General features: G+C 48.5%; 2 protein-coding genes and 1 long non-coding RNA gene across 5 annotated transcripts; 1 reads left to right on the forward strand and 2 right to left on the reverse strand.

Moving 5' to 3' along the window:
* Positions 1-1,306: 1,306 nt before the first annotated feature.
* On the forward strand, positions 1,307-5,108 carry LOC129604755 (uncharacterized). Of its 3 annotated transcripts, none has more exons than XR_008695941.1 (5): positions 1,307-1,472; positions 2,517-2,653; positions 2,880-3,377; positions 3,703-3,884; positions 5,035-5,108. It is a non-coding gene; the product is annotated as an uncharacterized LOC129604755 (long non-coding RNA). The 3 variants fall into 3 exon arrangements; XR_008695940.1 differs by lacking the exon at positions 1,307-1,472 and having other exon boundaries at positions 1,685-2,653; positions 2,880-3,112; positions 3,188-3,377; XR_008695939.1 differs by lacking the exon at positions 1,307-1,472 and having other exon boundaries at positions 1,685-2,653.
* On the reverse strand, positions 4,738-8,402 carry LOC114864750 (D(1) dopamine receptor). The gene is made up of 2 exons (XM_029165711.3): positions 7,881-8,402; positions 4,738-7,758 (listed from the first exon to the last, which is right to left on the reverse strand). Exon 2 carries the CDS (start codon positions 7,460-7,462, stop codon positions 6,362-6,364), a length of 1,101 nt encoding a protein of 366 aa, XP_029021544.1. The 5' UTR covers positions 7,463-7,758; positions 7,881-8,402; the 3' UTR covers positions 4,738-6,361.
* Positions 8,403-14,210: 5,808 nt separating this feature from the next.
* Positions 14,211-16,567, reverse strand: LOC114864744 (serine/threonine-protein kinase Nek4-like). Its single transcript, XM_029165698.2, has 2 exons — positions 15,359-16,567; positions 14,211-15,142 (listed from the first exon to the last, which is right to left on the reverse strand). The coding sequence occupies exons 1-2, from the start codon at positions 16,470-16,472 to the stop codon at positions 14,958-14,960; spliced, it is 1,299 nt and encodes a 432-aa protein (XP_029021531.1). The 5' UTR covers positions 16,473-16,567; the 3' UTR covers positions 14,211-14,957.
* Between the last annotated feature and the right edge of the window lie 733 nt (positions 16,568-17,300).

Raw genomic sequence — 17,300 nt, forward strand, 5'->3', positions numbered from 1 at the left:
GTGTGTGTGTGTGTGTGTGTGTGTGTGTGTGTGTGTGTGTGTTCGTGTGTGTGTGTGTGTGTGTCTTAGCACATTTGCATCTGTGCTCTTGCTCATGTGGTCCCATCTGAACTTTCCAGAGGGTAAAAGAGGCTCCTGCTGTGCTCCTGTTTGACAAGTTCTTTCCTAAAATAGAGCAGATTGTGTCTGCCGTCTGCTTCCCTCCTATGGAACAGAACAACACAGTTATATCCTGCTGAAATAATGATTCTCTTTGAGCTCTTTTCTATTTCTGCATGAGCAGTGTTGTCCCTCTTCTCCATGATCATGTCTTTCCCTGTGCTTATTATTATTACTACCATAATGATTTATTCCCAGCATAGCAGCATATACTGTATAAGCCGATTGGAACCGGATGCACTGACTTCTATAGAGAAATGAAACAAACTGCTTTTGTTTCAGTTGTAAGTTTTTGAGTCCAACTACCTGATTATTCACATAATTGAAGGACCCAGGGGACTTGTTTTGTGTATGAATCTGCACCTGATCTTTGTGTGCACATCGTCTCCAGCCCAGCAGCCCTCTGCTCTCCTCCATAGGAAAGGTAAGCCTTTGTTATCTTCCGTGAACCTTCGCTGCTTTTATTGTTATCAAAGAACGAGGCCCCTCGGTGAGGACACGGAAGAGTACAAACGCTGCGCTTTGTAATTTCATGCTTGACAGACAAGTAAAAACACCCTGGAGATCCGGCCTTGATGTTTCACCGAGTCGAACGTACGGCATCGTTTTTGCTTCTAAAAACAGCTACAGCTGCTTTTTTTTGTATGTACAGAAAAGCAATTATAGGCTTCATCTATGCAGCTTCACGCAGCACAGCAGACAGTGTGCTTTTAAGGTACTCACATACAGTAGTCTGGTCTATTTATATATACGGACTGATTTGAGCTCATCTAAATAGGACTCTTCCCGTCCATAGATTCAGCTCCTGTTCTTTTAGAGCTCCAGACTGATGTCAGTCTTTTTACTTGTCACATCTGTGCTCAGTGTCTTCCTAAAGTCTCCAGCAGCCTTCCCACCCCACTGTCCCTCCCTCCCCCCCTCGCCTCCCCCCGTCTCCCCTCTCCTCCTTCCTGCTCTTTCTCTGTCTCTCCGCTGGGGATGTTTGTTCAGCTTGTCACTGTGCCATCGCTCGAGTGGAATGTCTGTTGCTGAGAGTTCTTCCTACTGTCCTCCCACTCTGTTAATCTCATTTTAAGATGCACAGTGCAGAACCCAGACAAATAAGTCTGGCTTTAATATTCATAGAGAGTTGCCAGAAATGGTTTTAGTTTGGATTTATTTTCCTATCCCTCCTTGTGTTTTATGTTTATTACAATGATACGATTTAATATAATTTTTCATCTTTCTTTCTTCTCATTTGGCCGACGGCAGACCTTCAAGTCCTCTGAAAGCCAGCTGTTGCTCTTTGATCAGATTATCTTCAGTCACACTGTGTGAGTGTGCAAGTTAGATTACGGTAACTTTAGCCTGTGAATGAAGCGGGAAACCAAACCAGTGTGGTGATTTTTATCTAGAAACTGCATCATTATCATGGTTACAAACTCTGTGTTGGTTGTCTCTGTAGTGGTGCAATATGTTCCCCAATCAGCCTTGAGCAAACAGGCAGCACATGGTGTTTTCTTTGTTTTTTTGCAAATTTCATTCAGTAATATCAAGTCACCGGGAGGCCGTTTGAAGGGTGAACTAAAACTGGAACATCTTCCTGCATTCCTGTCTCCGACCCTTTACCTCCCAGCTGCATGGGACGGCTACAGCATCTCCACTCTGCACCTCCGTCTCAGTCAGTTCCTGCAGCTGATGTTGCATTGTCAAAGAGATAAAACACATCTGCTGCTAAAATAGCTCGTTAGCATTAGCATTGTCTCAATCCAGCCACGGGCCATCCTGCCCGCAGCAACGCTCACGTTGGCATCGTTGATTGCAGGATGTCCAGTCGGAGCCCCCTCTCTGAGCTGTCGAGTGGACGGCGCTGCTGTTTAAAACCTCTCTTCGTCATGTGGTCACAGATTATCATTCATTGTGTAATTTCCATCTGCAGTCACTGATGTGGCTTAGTAGTCATTTTACATGCATCAGTGGTGTGTTCTGCTCCGCCTCAGTGAGAGTCTGTAATAAGAGTAATAATGTGTCCAATACATCAAATCTGTCTTGTGTCCTATGGAAGATTTGATCTGGCCAAATTTAGAGCCAGGTCACCTCATCCCCATCCATGCTCCATTTCCAGTAGAGGTCACTCTGTACAATAAGCATCCATTTGCAAGCTGTGTCAGTTAATGATGGATTACTTTCCCCAGGAATTAAATCCCTACACAAATAAAATATAAAGACATGTGGTGCAGAGAGAGAAAGAGAGAGAGAGAGAGAGAGAGAGAGAGAGCATAGTGCGATGCGATCGTTACCGTTAAACAAATGGCTCATGGAAATTAATCATAATGTTAACTGAGCAGTTGCCGTGTTCCCGTGTTCCTCTCACACAGATGCCTGCTGTTCACCAGAATGACTTGAGCTCTCACTCATTCTCACTTCCTGCTGCTCACAGATGGGCGACAAATTAAAGGAAAATCAATTCAATGCCATGTGGCGAATGCAGATGCATCCACGTGTGGCCTAAAAGGTGACGAAATAGTTTTAGGACCATGAGCATCATTTGGAAAGCTATTAATATGTTCAAGCGGTTTGTTATGTCTTATGTGTCACCATCTGACCATGCTCTTGTTATTTCTACTAACCTAACTAACCACGTGTCACTCTTTTTCTTATCTAACGCAGTCGTTGACAGCTTTCGCGCCCTCTCTCTGTCCGTAATAATCCCTTTTCTCTGCTCTTGTGTTTCCTTGAAGAGCCCTGCGATTCTCCCTCGCTCCGTTCCTAGTGGTGGGGTCAGGGGTCCCGTCCTCCCCACTGGAGCCGGTCGGAGCGGCGAATGGCAGCGCGGCGCTGCTAGTGGCCCCCAGCACAAACAGAGAACGGGGAGAGAGGGTGGCGGAGGAGCGCGGGGAGGGGTGTGATGAGAAACAGAAATAAAGAGGGACGAGTGAAGGAGGAAGAGGAATGGGAAGGACAAACCCTAAAGGTCAAAGATGGAGAGGGAAGCGGCATCCTGAAGCTCTCCCATGTGCGCTTTCATACTGTCTGCTGTTTACCACAGGTAGCGTGCTTGTGCCTTCCACGTGTGCGCCCCCGATGCCGTCGCCTCGGATATGAAACAAATGCGGAGCATCTTGGGCGGCGTGACGGCATTACTCAACGCGCACAGTGCTGCGTGCCTGTCAGCATGTAACCGCTCCGACGGGCTTTGGCTGCGATTCACCGGCTGCCTCGCGCTCCGGTATGCTGAGGTGAGGTATTTAAAATGCATTAGGCTGTAATATCACCGCGATAGCGCCGACAAGTGTGAATAATGCATATTTTATGGTGCATAACACTGATTATTGTAAACAGGTTGATTGCATTTTAATTTCTAATGGTTCATCCGGATGACGGAGGCTGACGGAGAAATTCCAGCTCCATTAAAGTCCACTTCCTTGTGGAAAGGTGTGAGCAGGATGTTGTGTGATATTAGCGGGGGATGCTTTATGTCTCCTTTTAAGGTGCCGTTGCTTGATTCTTACATAAGACCGTGTCTATCTCCTTGTCCCCTTTCTTTCTCGCGCCCCGTCTCAGCAAATCATTTCCCCAGGGCCAGTCATTAGCATCATCCGAAGTTGCCACATCCAGCATCGCTTCCCCGACGTGCCAATCTAAAAGGACACTATCGCTGTGACAATCTCGCCACATACAGTAGCAGGGGGGATCAATCAATTGCGGTGGACGTAGGAGAGACTCCGCACTGGGCAGTGGAGCAGGTGACACACACACACACACACACACACACACACACACACACACACACACACACACACACACACACACACACACACACACACACACACACACACAGACAGTCTTATCGCCACCTCGGCCATCACTCTGAATGATGTCAGTCAAATTAATTGCCGCTCCCTCCTCCTGGCACGCTTGAGGAGGTTTCACAGAGGCAAGGACAGTCCAGGGCCCAGAGAAAGCGGGCTTTAAGGGACAGCTCTGCTTGTGTGTGTCTGCGCGGGAGATAACGGAGAATCGTCAACAGAGTATTAAAAGTATTTGCATATTTGTCATGAGCAAGTTAATGTGATTAGAAGATTTCTCCTCTAAACCTTTTTGAGACATGATTAGAGTTAATGAGGTCTGTAAATATAATTACTATGCAAAAACATCAGGTCTAACTCTATAACATATTTTAGGTTTCATTTAAGAGGCAGAAGACAAATGTGGGAGGGGATGAAGTTAACGGTGAGCGTAAAGAGTCTCTACAGTGGCCGTTCTCCTTCAAGCTGGGCTCCTTTCGCTGATGCTGGCGATACATCACCAGCTCCACGGACGCGTACCCACTAGAGTTACACAGGAGTGGTGTTTTCGATGTGAGACACAGCCGGTCCGGGTGGGTTTTACCCTTTAGACTCTGGTGTGAAATGTGCTTCAGGAAGCTGGATGTGTGGAGGTCGAGGCTGAGGATTCAGCCAAACACACAAACACATAACTGTGCAATGGATTTCATGGAAATGGACAATTATCCTCGTTTGTTGTTTGTATCTACTTCTCGTCATCATATAAAATACTGTATAAAAGGGTTAGCACAAAGACTACAGCACACCATAGTAGAGGTAAACGTTTATGATGGAAATGCATAACCCATAATGCAGTACATCACTTTTTTAGGATCATTCCTGGGTCTTAGTTTTACGCATTTGGTCACAACATCTTTCAGTCATGGTTAGAATCTCACTGCTTGTTAAACACGAAGCTTGCAGGAGGTCCTCGCCTAAAATAAGGACCGGAGGTAGTAGGAAGCAGCTAACCTGTGTTCATCCTAAACATGTACGGGCGCCTCCAGAACTCTCAATTCAACAAAGTGTGATTTCATGCTGGGCTGAGTGTGTTTCCTGTTGTCACTAGGTGCTGCGAGAAGTCAGGCAACGATGCTAGAAGCTGAAGAATTCCAAGCAGTTTGACAAATAGACAGAACAAGGGTGAGCGGTCACTGTAAACAGACACCGCTCATTCAGATTTCACAGTATTCAACTTTAACCCTTTATTCTAACATCCAAACATGGGAACCAAACTTTAAATCTGTTATTATTTCTCTGCAGTGATTTCCAGTTCATCACTGGCCCGCTGCCCTCAGTAAACAAGGCTATTTTTGCTCTTTCCCATAATATAAATGTGGAAAAAAAACCCTCTCTGATGCGAGGACGTGCATAACGCTGTTTCCTGCCTTTGTACGACACGGCCACATCACAGAAACATCAACTTGTTACTGGGCCGAGGCGGACGGGCTCCAAACAAACAGCGTTTATTCTGCCACATACCAGGGCTCAGGACTTTTTGATTCCAACTAATCATCGAACATCTTCCAGTTTGTTCTGTGCTAAAGCCTGACCTGCTTGACGACTCCTCTGACTGCACTTCCTGTCCCGTCCACTTCCACCGCGGTGATGTCACCGCTCGCAGCATCCGTGTTCGAGGCCGTAGTTCTTGAATATCATCGCAAATGTAACGCCATCGGTTCCGTTTCATCTCCAGAACCAGACACAGTCCGGGTCTTTAAAACGAGGTGGTGAAAATGAAACACAACGCGACGGAGACGAACATCGGACACTTCTAAACGAGGGAGCGAAGACCTGACGAGGCGCCCGCTGAGCACGTTGGGTTTAAAGCTCTAATGATGTGACATTTGAACGAGACTTAAGTACATGTAACGGCAACGAGGCACAGCCTGCAGTTTGAGAGGCTCCACACGTCAGCTCTGTTTACCCCCCCCCCCCGAAATAAAGTCAGGTCGCGTTTTTATTAGCCTCGACGTTTTCGCTCCAGCCTTAATATTAACGCTCGTCGATGGACTGTTCAGCTCGCTATTCGGTCCGGGAATCGGTCGGCGGCCGCGGCCGCGTTCGCAGCCGCGCGTTGTGACACGGCGCTTGTTTGTGTGCACGTTGTGTGACGGTATTGAGGAGAGCAGCGTCCGACAGCATTAGAGTGGGTGAAGCCCAGTCATGGGATTATCTGTCCCAGGGGCGTGTCAGCACCGCTGCACCCCCAGCTCCCATTCAACCCCCCCATTAAACCCCCCTGTCCGCCTTTGAGACACAGTGAACGCTTGCAGAGCTCACCCAGTGCAAACGCAGGCACACACAGTGTCCCCGCACCGCTCGGCACAGACAACAAGCCGGCCTCAACAGGAACGCTGGGACACATGAGTCAGTGCTGTGAGAGGGGCCGTGAGTCACTTCTTGTTTAGACTGACCGTCTCTATGTTGTGGCCTCCTGGATGCAGTCTGTGGCAGCCCAGCAGGATGGAGAAGGCCCTGCGGAAATCCGCGTTGAAGGCATAGATGATGGGGTTGAGGGAGGAATTAGCCCAACCGAACCACACGAACACGTCGAACGTGGTGGGGCTGATGCAGGGCGGCGCCGCCCCCCCGCTGGGCTGCTCGCAGAAGGGCACCATGCAGTTGAGCACGAAGAACGGCAGCCAGCAGCACACGAACACGCCCATGATCACCGACAGCGTCTTCAGCACCTTGGTCTCCCGCTTGAAAGTCACTTTGAAGGAGCTCTCGGACTCGGCGATGCTGGAGCCCCCGCTCATGCTGTCGTGCCGGTTCTTGGCGCTCTCCGCCGCCCGCTCCAGCGCGGAGATCCTGCGGATCTGCCTGTGGGCGATGCGGTAGATCTGGGTGTAGGTCGCCACCATGATGGCCACCGGGATGTAGAAGCTGATGAGCGACGTGGAGATGGCGTAGGTCCTGTTTAGGCTGGAGTCGCAGTTCTCCGGAAGGCCGTGCGGCGTCGCGTTAATACCCGATGATCCGCCGTGGGGCTTGGCCCGGGCCTTGTGCCAGTTGAGCTGCACGGGGATGAAGGAAATGAGGACGGACAGCGTCCAGGCCGCGCTGATCATCACGAACGCCACCCTGCGCGTCATTTTCCTCTCGTAGCGGAAGGGGCTGGAGATGGCCCAGTAGCGGTCCAAGCTTATCACGCAGAGATTCAGAATGGACGCCGTGGAGCACATGATGTCAAACGCCACCCAGGTGTCGCAGAAGGAGCCGAACGGCCAGAAGCCCGCGATCTCCGTCGCCGCCTTCCACGGCATCACCAGGACGGCGACCAGCAGGTCCGACACGGCCAGCGAGATCACGAAGAAGTTGGTGACCTTCGAGCGCAGGTGCCGGAACTTGGTGACGGCGGCGCACACCAGCGTGTTGCCCAGCAGCGTGGTGAGGATGAGGAGCGCGAGGAAGCAGCCGGTCAGGACGCGGCCGGGCGGCGCCTCGTCCGCGGACCCGCCGTCCGCGACGGTGGTGAGGTTCGCGGCATCCATCCCTGAACGCGCGCCCGCCTCCCGTTTAAGTCATGGTGGAGAGTCCTGCTACGTTTTAATGGACTCTGTGCAGCTCTCGACTCGAGGCTGGGCACGGACCTTCGTCATTTTGTTTCCAAGTATGATGAAAGATAATGAAGGCAAATTCTGACTGACCCAGATTTGCCCTCGGACCTTAAACATTAGATCGGGCATCGTCTGAGCTGGTTGTAGCAACTTACAGCTCAAACTGACACTGGAGCTCTGATATCTTCACCGTCTGTAGGTCCCAAACCCATAAGTAATCCCCAGCAGGCCTGTGGATTAAAAACATGAATTAACTGTATTGCATTTCAACATTAAATTTTTTTCACAATATACAATAATTAAGAGAGGAGGAGACACAGCCGTTTGTCTGTTTTAATCTCATCAGACTCACCTCGCGGTCAGTAGTCAGATTTTTGTATTTCAAAATAAATGTCCCGTCGCTTCCGTAGGAACTTCGCGGCTTAAAGTCCATTCAAAGGTCAATCAGCCCCCGACAAACAGAGCTGACATCCACGCTCAAGCGCTCGCTATTATTCAAACGCCACTCGGCTATAACTGATCTCCGCCGCGTCCTCCTGCAGCTTCAGTGCGCGTCCGTGGACAAATGCCAGGGTCTGTGCGCTCCGGCGGCTCGCAGCGTCGCTCTGACGTCGCTCCATTCAAGAGAAAGTGAAGTAGGAATGGGAGCATGTGACTCTGGTGCTTTGGCGACCAATCCTTCCATCCCACACCGCGTATTGCAGCCCACCACAGCAGGTCACGCCGCTGGGCTGGCCACGAGTGGCATCACAGGGAGAGATCAGTGGTAAAAATATCGGTCTGTCGACCTTTTTATTTGCCCCAGTTAAATCTGACCCGAGATCTGATTTTATTAAATGAAGATGCAGGTTATAAAACAGAACGAGGACAAGGGCCAGTCACGCATACAACGCAGGGCAGTGGGTCACCGAGGCCACCTAGCGGAGAAAGGTCGTCATTACACGCTCTGCTCTGACCTGATTGAAATGATATCGCGGTTTTATGAATGACACGCCTTTTACCAAAATACAGATTATATCAGACGCTGGCTTTCTTCCTCCAGCCCTGCGCAATTTCATACTTAGAGCCATGCCTAAGTCATTTCTAGAGTCGTCGGTTGTGCCTGCTCTGACTGACACATTTGCACAAACCGCCTGCTGGGTTATTCGGTTGGTGGTGTCCTGCATGCAGAGCATCGCGGGATGCGAGAAGAAAAAAGCGCTGACATGCCAGCTGTCACCTTGCAGAGACGCAAGTCCACCTTTCAGGAAAACAAGAGCCGACCTTTGGCCTTTCCCTTCAGAGACGTCCTCTCTGTGAGACTCACTGGATGATGCAGTGACCTAATAAATCACCCTAAACCATCATTTCTTTATTCATCACTATCTAACATCATGGCCATCAAATATTATCTTGGAAAAATATAATAAGAGATCATTTCTTGTTTAAATTCATTTAGTTTCATTGTTCACTCACTGATGACTTGTACACGCTGCCTTGCTTGGAGCACATCAAAGACCTTAGCAGCCAGATGGGCATCAGAGGTCAGAGGTCAGGGGCGAGGCTGTGCAGGCAGGCTGAGGTGCACTTTGGTTCCACTTCAGAGCGTTTCTCACCACCTGCCTCCCGCTCTGCCGGCTTTCTGTGTTCAAAGGTGCAGCTGCCGCTTCTCTGACTCTCACAGTAAGCGTTTCTAGACATGCTGCCTGTCAGACACGCCGAATTGTCCTTTTTTATAAACAAAGTGAGTCACTTTTCAAATACCGAAACTGACTACTAATAGATAAGCATTTAATCTACAACTATTTCTCACATTGGTGTGATGAGTAAAACTGTTTTGAAGAAACCAGACTCTCCAGGAGTTTGGGATTTTTTCATGTTCAGTGTTATTATTGACTGACGGGTAGAGAAGAGCACTGAGCTCACTCCTCCTCTTTCTCTGTGTTTTATTTATAAATCGCCTGTAAAGTCATTTCCACTTCATCATTGAGCCTCGTAGTTTTGGACTAAATAGTAGGTGGGGGACTTTTTCTAGCCTTCCTCCTTTTTACCTACCGTCGCACTGCCTTGTATTTGTCTAGTGAATGCTTTGCTGCTTTATTCTACACATCATCTGTAGAGTTCTGCTCTAAATACACTTTCTCGATTTCTGTTTTTTTTTTTTTACACAACCTTCCTGTTGTGCAACACAAGTTCTACAAACACAATACGGTTTAGCATATTCTTATTCATCTATTCACAAATGAGCAGAAGGAGCAAATTATGTTATTTCTGATATGAAAATGCTCTTTTCACATTGTAAACTTTATTTCACAGCATTCAAGTAGTTGAATATATCACATGTCTGAGGTAACAGGTAGTTGCCTTTAATCAAATAAATAATTACATCAAAAAATAAATAAATGGATTAATAAATATGAATAAATATTAATGTTAAATACATAAACAAATTTTAAAATCCCAATTGTGAAACTTTCTAAAAATACATTCAATACTTTAACTGTCATTTTAACAGCTCTAAGTGTTAAGTGTTGAAGCTGCCTGGCACAAAACAGCAGACGCACTAAAGGCTTCATTTCCTACTGGAGCCGTTTAGTTTCTTCAAGAAATTAATGTACTGGTTAAAGGGCAAAGAATGGTTGTCTTTCGTTTTCACATCACACGTAGCGTTGGTGTTGGGAGTGTTTCCCTGGAAAAAAAACAAAAAGTTTGGAATTATGACTTATGTGGAGGAAACGTGGATATGGGGCCAAAATTCAGACATGTTGGCTAACCTGTGTCGAATTCAGTTGCTTGAGGTTGGCCATGAGTCCTTCAACACAAGGCTTGGAGTGCTCAGGTACAGTGACATTCTGAAGGAGATTCTCCAGCTCTCTGATGAAGTGGATCACACAGTTGCTCTGCAACACATAACAAAGCACAGAGCAGTCAACCACAGTGTGTGACATCACATACAGAACCCGGCTCAGCTCGGCCCGGTCCATTTCAGAGGACAAATGGTGCGATGACGTAACACTCACAGCGTTTTTGATCATTTGTCTTCCTGGGAAGGACAGCGTGAATCCCTGTGGAAACCCAATAATTGATGATTACACTCACAGAAGCGAACCAAGTGAAATCAGTGGCAGCAGACAAGTTGTACCTACAGCTAAGTCATACTTACGGAGGGAAAACTGACACTTCTATCCAGTTTTTTCATTCTATTTATCATCTGGATGTTCAGGTTGGAGTCGTGGTGGGCCGGGGAGGCCAGAGGACTGTAGCAAAGGTAGAACGCGAGGGTGAAAGCGAACGCTAATTTCATCATAGTGCCGCGTCGTCTGCTTTTTCGGTTCCTGAGCAGCAGTGTTGTGAGAATGCTGCCACGGTGTCGGCCCATTCTTTTTATACAGAGTCAACGAGGAAAAGGAAGTCAGTGGTGACAGCATCACACCTACCTGGAAATGCATAGTCCCCACCACCAGTCAGTGAGCAGTTAGCACCAATTAGACCATTTACATATGAAATAGTTTTAAATGTCAATTCTGATGACAATTCTGCTCTAAAGGTAGAGTCTATGAGTGCCTATAGACTGTGCAGGTGCACCTACTGCACCCCGCCCCCCAACCCTATTTTAATATTATATCACCTAATACTCATGGGCACAAATAGTAGCCTCATGTAAGGTGGATCTACAGGGGGATCGACCCCACCCCCGCAAACTAAAACAGACCAGACAGGAAGAGAAATACTTCACACCCTTGGCTCGTGTTGGTGTGTGCGTGTGTGTTTCTAATTTCAGGTATTACTGTTTGAAACTGCGTTGCCCAGGTTTGCCCTGGATGGGAGGTGGCTAACCTCAGTGGAATCCACCATCTGAACGTATGTAAACGAGGAGAAAAGAGAACGTCTGCCTCGGTGCTGGCTGGGAGTTTCCCCCTCCAGGCCCGGTTCCGCTGCATCGTTCCACCGGGCCTGAGCCACCTTTTCACAGTAGCCGTGCGACCGGGTCCGACCCGAGCGACATCTAAAATCCCCCCCCCCACCAGATGCTAAAATTGAACATCGCAAATGTCACAGCCTCTGCAGTTTAGTTCCCTTCGTGCAAAGCGAGGCCGTCCATCAGACATGCAGTGTTATGTCACACCCTGTTTCATCAGCTGGACTCTATAGGTCCTTTTACAAGAAGACTGCGGTGAGAAAGTGGCTGCAGCTTCATTCCATTAACGACACGTCATTAACTACATGGTCATCGGTGTAACTAACACACTAACCAATGGAACCCATGCTCCTAGCCCACCGACAGGTGTGATCTGGTGGGTTGACCACAGAAAATATGACAGACTCTTGAGGACCTACTCATTCTTGAGTAAAGGGAAGTCTTTGTCTTTCCCCTCTCCCTTTCTCACTACGTCACTGTTGCAGGTTATCGATCTACTCCTCCTCTTCCTCGTTTCGGTGATTGGACCTCAGACATTCCGTCTGACCGGTGACATGATCCTGTCGTGTCAGCTTAGCTGTAGTGAGGATGGGGTTAGAGTTAGGGGGCCATGACCTCACCATCACCACAGCCCTAGCTGTGACTAATTACTAACCAAGCATGACTTGACAGTTCCTGCTCTACGCCTGTATCTCATGCCGCTAAATTAGAAGCACTGATAATGAATGACATGAGTGAAGCGTCAACTAATTTCACAGGAGGACCAGACCTTTCTAGGCTCCAGCCAGAGCTGACATGCAGTTCGTATGTGCTGGTGCTGGGCTTCATCATTGTGTAATTTTAATGGATGTTATAGTTCTTCATGCAATAGGTCGTTTCCAGTGTCCCACATCCTAAACTTGTCTCAAACTATACCAGTGAAAGTCCGATGAGTATGTGTTGTCTGTCCTGTTCACTCACGCCTTACACAGATCTCACCTCTGTAACTAGTGTCTTGTAATTCCAGCATTCAATCTCCGTCCATATCAACTTGTTGCCTTGTTGTGCACAACCTTTTTGACGTGTTTTCGTCTGAATGTGCTGTTTCGAGTAAAATGTGGCCACTGCACCAGGCCCCTGAACATTTAAAAAAAACAAAGTATTGCAATGCATGCTGGGTAACAACCACACTTGTGTGGTTGAGGTGTCGTGGAGTAACAGCGTTCCAGTAAAGCGGAATGAACCTGTTAATTGTTCATTCCTTATTTGCTCATTTGCTCGGTCACATGAATTTCCAGTGATTCAACATTTCATGTCTCGGGTCGTAAAGTAACTTGGAACGGTGGTCACTGGGTTTTGGTGACTAATAATTAGTGGTGCACATGACTCACACCTCATGGTGTGTGTGTGTGGGGGGGGTGCATAATGACTTAAGGGTCTTCAAGCTACAGTACAGTCCCTTTCACACCTTGCCCTCAGCGCTGTCGTCGTGTTTCGCGACCACACTCGAGGCTGTGGCCCCGGGTTTGCCCCATGTAGGTGACCCGCATGCTCTCGCAAAATCATTCCTCGAGTACGCGCGCGGGACGGTGATGCTGAAAGGATGAAACGTCAAAGAGGGCGTTTAGTGTTTCTAGAGGTCCCGAAATGTGCAAATTCACCAAAGCAGAGGAGTGTGTGAGGTGGCCTTTGGCGTGAGGTGGAAGGGGGCTTTTAGACAACTGTCGCAGCAAAAGCCTGATAAAATCTATATGCACACAAATAACATGCTGTGTGTTCTGTGTGGCCGCTATCAACTCAAAAGCACGGTTGTAGCTTCAAGTCCTGTCCTTTTAGTGACCAGTCTGACACCAGGCTCGCATCTTTTCACACTCCTTCCAACGAAAAACTCGCCGAACTCTCCTCAAACCACCCGTGTCATCTGTTCAGGTCTCCGCGGAGCCGAGCTGCGTGACTCACGCTGCATCACGGTGCCGGTGCGGTCGCGGCGTTTTTTTGCCTGCGTCATCGTGGAAGTTACTCCGCCGCTTTGTCTCTTGACACCATCGGTGGATGGAGCAGGAGATGAGTGTGCAGGTGTCAATCTGGGGAGGATTATGGGGGAACGTCAGGGTTCTTGGTACACGTAGGGGAATCTCGAAAAGGCCACAGGTCTGCAGACACGATGCCCGACGGGGTTCAGCTGCTGGTCATGCGTCATAATGCTGTGTGATGGGCCGTTTGTGAGCGGGGAAGTGATTTATCGCAGACACTGGGCTCTGCGCACCCTCAGATCAAACCTCATCTCTTCATAGAAGCCTCCGTGGCCAACCCCACACGCACCACCCTGACCCGCCCGGCGCCCATAACGCGGCCCGTTTCTGCTCACGTGGGAAAACGCGTCGTCTGCAGCCTGGAGGAAAAGGCGTGCGCGCGCAGCATTAGCTCATGGAAAGGCGCTGGTGCGTGCAAGGGAAGTGGGGCCTGCATGGTGCAAGAGAACGTATTGTGGGTGAACCTGAGACTGCTGACTGCGAGTGTGGAAAAACTTGGGTCAAGTCATGAGAGATGGTGTACTGATAAAGCCTGAATCTTACATTTCCGTTGACACGAGCGCCTAACTTAGAGTTTGGTGCGTTCGCAGTTGAAGTTTTCCCCTCGATGACTTGAGTTTTAACGCAGAAGAAGATTCTTCTTACAGTAACTATCACCCAGTACAGTGACGGAGCTTGTAGAGAGTGTGGTGATAAGTGTTAGAATTCTTTTATATTTGTCATCCATTACCAGAAATCCAAAATATGCCTCAAGTGACCTTTGAAGTAGAACTGTTTTACTTCTTAACGTCAGCGCGGCTTCGTTAGACAACAGCTTCAAATGATGAGTTTGCATCCACATGAGTAGAACTGTATTTACTGTGGAACAGAATAATGCTCATGACCATTAAATTCACTCAATAGTGACCTGCTGAACCTTAAGAACAGCATTAACTGTATTCTGTACTTGAACATATTCTCAGGGTCATAACATCTGTCACATGTTGCCGAAGGCGAAACCTGATGGATGTTATTGTGAGAGTTCAGTGAATGCGCTGCCAGTTGTTGAGAAGCTGTTTGTCCTGCAGAGTGTTGACTGTTGAGCCAGCTGTTAATTGCAGGTTTTCATCCTTTCCCGTGACATTATCTCAGCATCTCTGCGGTCAGCTGCGCTCACCACATGCAGCCATCAAAGGCGCAATTTGTTACCGAGCCGTTATCTCACGTTGAGGCAAAAAGCCTGAGCCGAGCTGAACCCGTGGCAGGCGAGTTAGAGACACAAGGAACGAACCACAACGGTGATTTTAGGTTTAAAAAATGTAAAATGTAAAAAAAAAAAAAAAGCTGTTGCTGTTGAATTAACATCTAGTGTGAGGATGTAAAATCATGTCTTTCAGGAACGTTCAGGAAGTGTGGCAGCAGGTTCCAGACGCAGACCGAGGGTGGAGGCCGTCACTCAGCCGGATGGAGGATCCGTGCAAGCGCTCTAACCTCGGGTCCGACAGATACTACGTCACTGATCCACTCATTGAGACCCGTTTTAACCCTTTTCCTTCAGTGCTTTCGGTGCCCGTCCTCCGGCCTCGCAGGGCCGACGCTGCTCCACCCCGTCGGCGCGCGGGTGCTGAAGCTCAGGCCGCGGCTCCGTGTCGTCTCCAGGTTCCCTCTCATCGTCTTCCTCGAAATCGTCCGAGTACTCGGCTTGTTCGGAAACGTCAGGAATGTCTGGGGGAACGGAAAGAGTCGTTTTACCACGGAGGTGGAAAGTGAACATTTGTTCTTGGAATCAAAGTGTTTATGAGAATCACTCACGATCATCGACCTTTGCACTGCTTAAAGCTTTGATGTGTGACATTACATTAATGTGAGAGAATATTTCTCACGGTTCTGTGTAAACAGCTGAACAACAGCTTTCTTCTACCACTGTTTCAGTTTCGTTACCATTAGAACCTGCAGACTCGCTGCTTAGGCGGCCTGAGCGTTCGCTGTCTTCACCCAGAGAGGACACGCTTTCATCTTCATCGAAGTCCTCAGGATAGTGGTCGTTGCAGAGGTTTGCTCCTCCGGCGCACGACGCGGCGTCGTCCTCCACGTCGCTGGCGCCGCTCTCGGTGTTTTGGGCTGTTTCCACCCAGGAGTGCTCCAGCGTGGCCTCCGTGTCCGTTCTCACGCCTCTGTTGATGCCGCGGCGCTCTGATGGGACCGTCACCGGGTCACACTCTGCCTCCTTGTGTTTTACGGACTGGAGGTGACCTCGCACGTACGCGAGGCTGAGTAAACAGGCCGCGCTGGGCCTGTTTTCTGGGTTGAGGTGAAGCATTGTCTGTATTAAACTGCATATGCTCTCCGAGTACAGGCCGGGAACGGGGCTGTACTGTCCTTTGGTGATCTTGTAAAACAGACTCATTAGGTTTGTGGCGGTGAACGGAGACCTGAGAGCACAGACCTCATAGAGGAGGCAGCCGAGGGCCCAGATGTCAGACTTGGAGCTGTAGGGGACGTCCTGACACAGCTCAGGGCTGAGGTAGATGGGGGTGCCCACACATGTGGAGGCCATATCAGCCGTGTTGGTCATCACTCTGGAAATCCCAAAGTCCCCTAACTTGACCACACCTTGCTTTGTCAGCAGCACGTTGGAGGTTTTAATATCCCTGTGCAGGATTCGGGCCGCGTGGATGTAATTCACAGCCAGAGTCACCTGCACAAACCACCCCATCACAGTGCTCTCTGTGAAAAACTCCTGCATCTGCCGTTCCTTGACTTTATCATCTAATGTCCCACCGTCACAGTAGTTCATCACAATGTATATGAATCCGTCCTCAGGGTTGACAAAGGCATCGGTGCATTTCACTATGTGAGGGTGCTCCAGCCTGCGGATGATCTCCGCCTCGTGGAGGACGGCCCTCTGACTTTGACTCTTGGTCGCGTCTTTCCTCGCGTCCTCCACTTTGATCCGCTTCACCGCGTGCAGGCTCCTGCGCTCCGCGTGCCTCATGAGGAACACGTCCGCCGCTCCTCCCCTGCCCAAACACAAAACCTTCTCGTACGACTCCATGCTCTGGACGGCAAAACGCTTTTCCGTACGCACTAACGCGGCTGTACGACGAGCCCAGCGCAGGTGACAGCACGCGTCCCCCAGCGTTTGTGTCCAGTCTCGTTGCCATAGTAACCGCGCGACGAGGCGAAACTAGAGAGAGCGCGAGTCACTTGCACGAGAAGTGCGACTTTTGTTACTAGACAGTTTTTATCAGTGATTTTAGGTTATGAATATACTTGGTTTTGGTTTCAGTGATGTTTTCAGTTTTTGGACGAAAACGGGAGCGAACCATTCATTTCATAAACATCAAGTTACATAAGAAGACGCGTGTAAAAGACCAGACAGTCTAAAACAAACTCAGAAACAATGAGTGCAACTGTTCCTATCAGTAGCTCTAACTTAAGCAACCTCTTTGATATTTTCCCCCAAAACACGTTTCTTGTAACTTTTGTGTTGATTCATTTCTTTATGGTTGTGCATTTTTGCATCAAAAGATAAGCGCTTGCTTTTTAGGCAACTGTAGCTTACATGCACCAATTAAAGCGTGACTACAAAATAAACACTATGCTCCTCATACAGTGTATCGCGTTTGCTTTGTTTTTGAATATTCGCTAAATATGGTAACTTTGGCCTGATCAACTACTAAAATATGTGTATCTAATTTTCCTTAAATGCCCCCAAAAGAATGCAACTATCAAACAATACACACAATAAATACATCCTACACTATATTAAATAAATTAGTGTGTAACTTTTTTTAATCGGTAGATGCTTAGAATAGCAGTAGTCGACTACGGTTTAATCTGGCAACTAGAGAATAAAATGAAAACGTTTTAATACTCATCA

Source organism: Betta splendens, chromosome 10 (assembly GCF_900634795.4).
Source record: "Betta splendens chromosome 10, fBetSpl5.4, whole genome shotgun sequence".
Classification (NCBI taxonomy): domain Eukaryota; kingdom Metazoa; phylum Chordata; class Actinopteri; order Anabantiformes; family Osphronemidae; genus Betta; species Betta splendens.

Bases quoted from the DNA above. Each gene is read 5' to 3' on its own strand.
- LOC114864750 (XM_029165711.3), bottom strand. From the start codon at position 7,462: ATGGATGCCGCGAACCTCACCACCGTCGCGGACGGCGGGTCCGCGGAC.
- LOC114864744 (XM_029165698.2), bottom strand. From the start codon at position 16,472: ATGGAGTCGTACGAGAAGGTTTTGTGTTTGGGCAGGGGAGGAGCGGCG. The intron at 15,143-15,358 runs GTAACGAAACTG...CCGTTCCCCCAG, and splicing joins CGAGTCTGCAGGTTCTAATG to ACATTCCTGACGTTTCCGAA.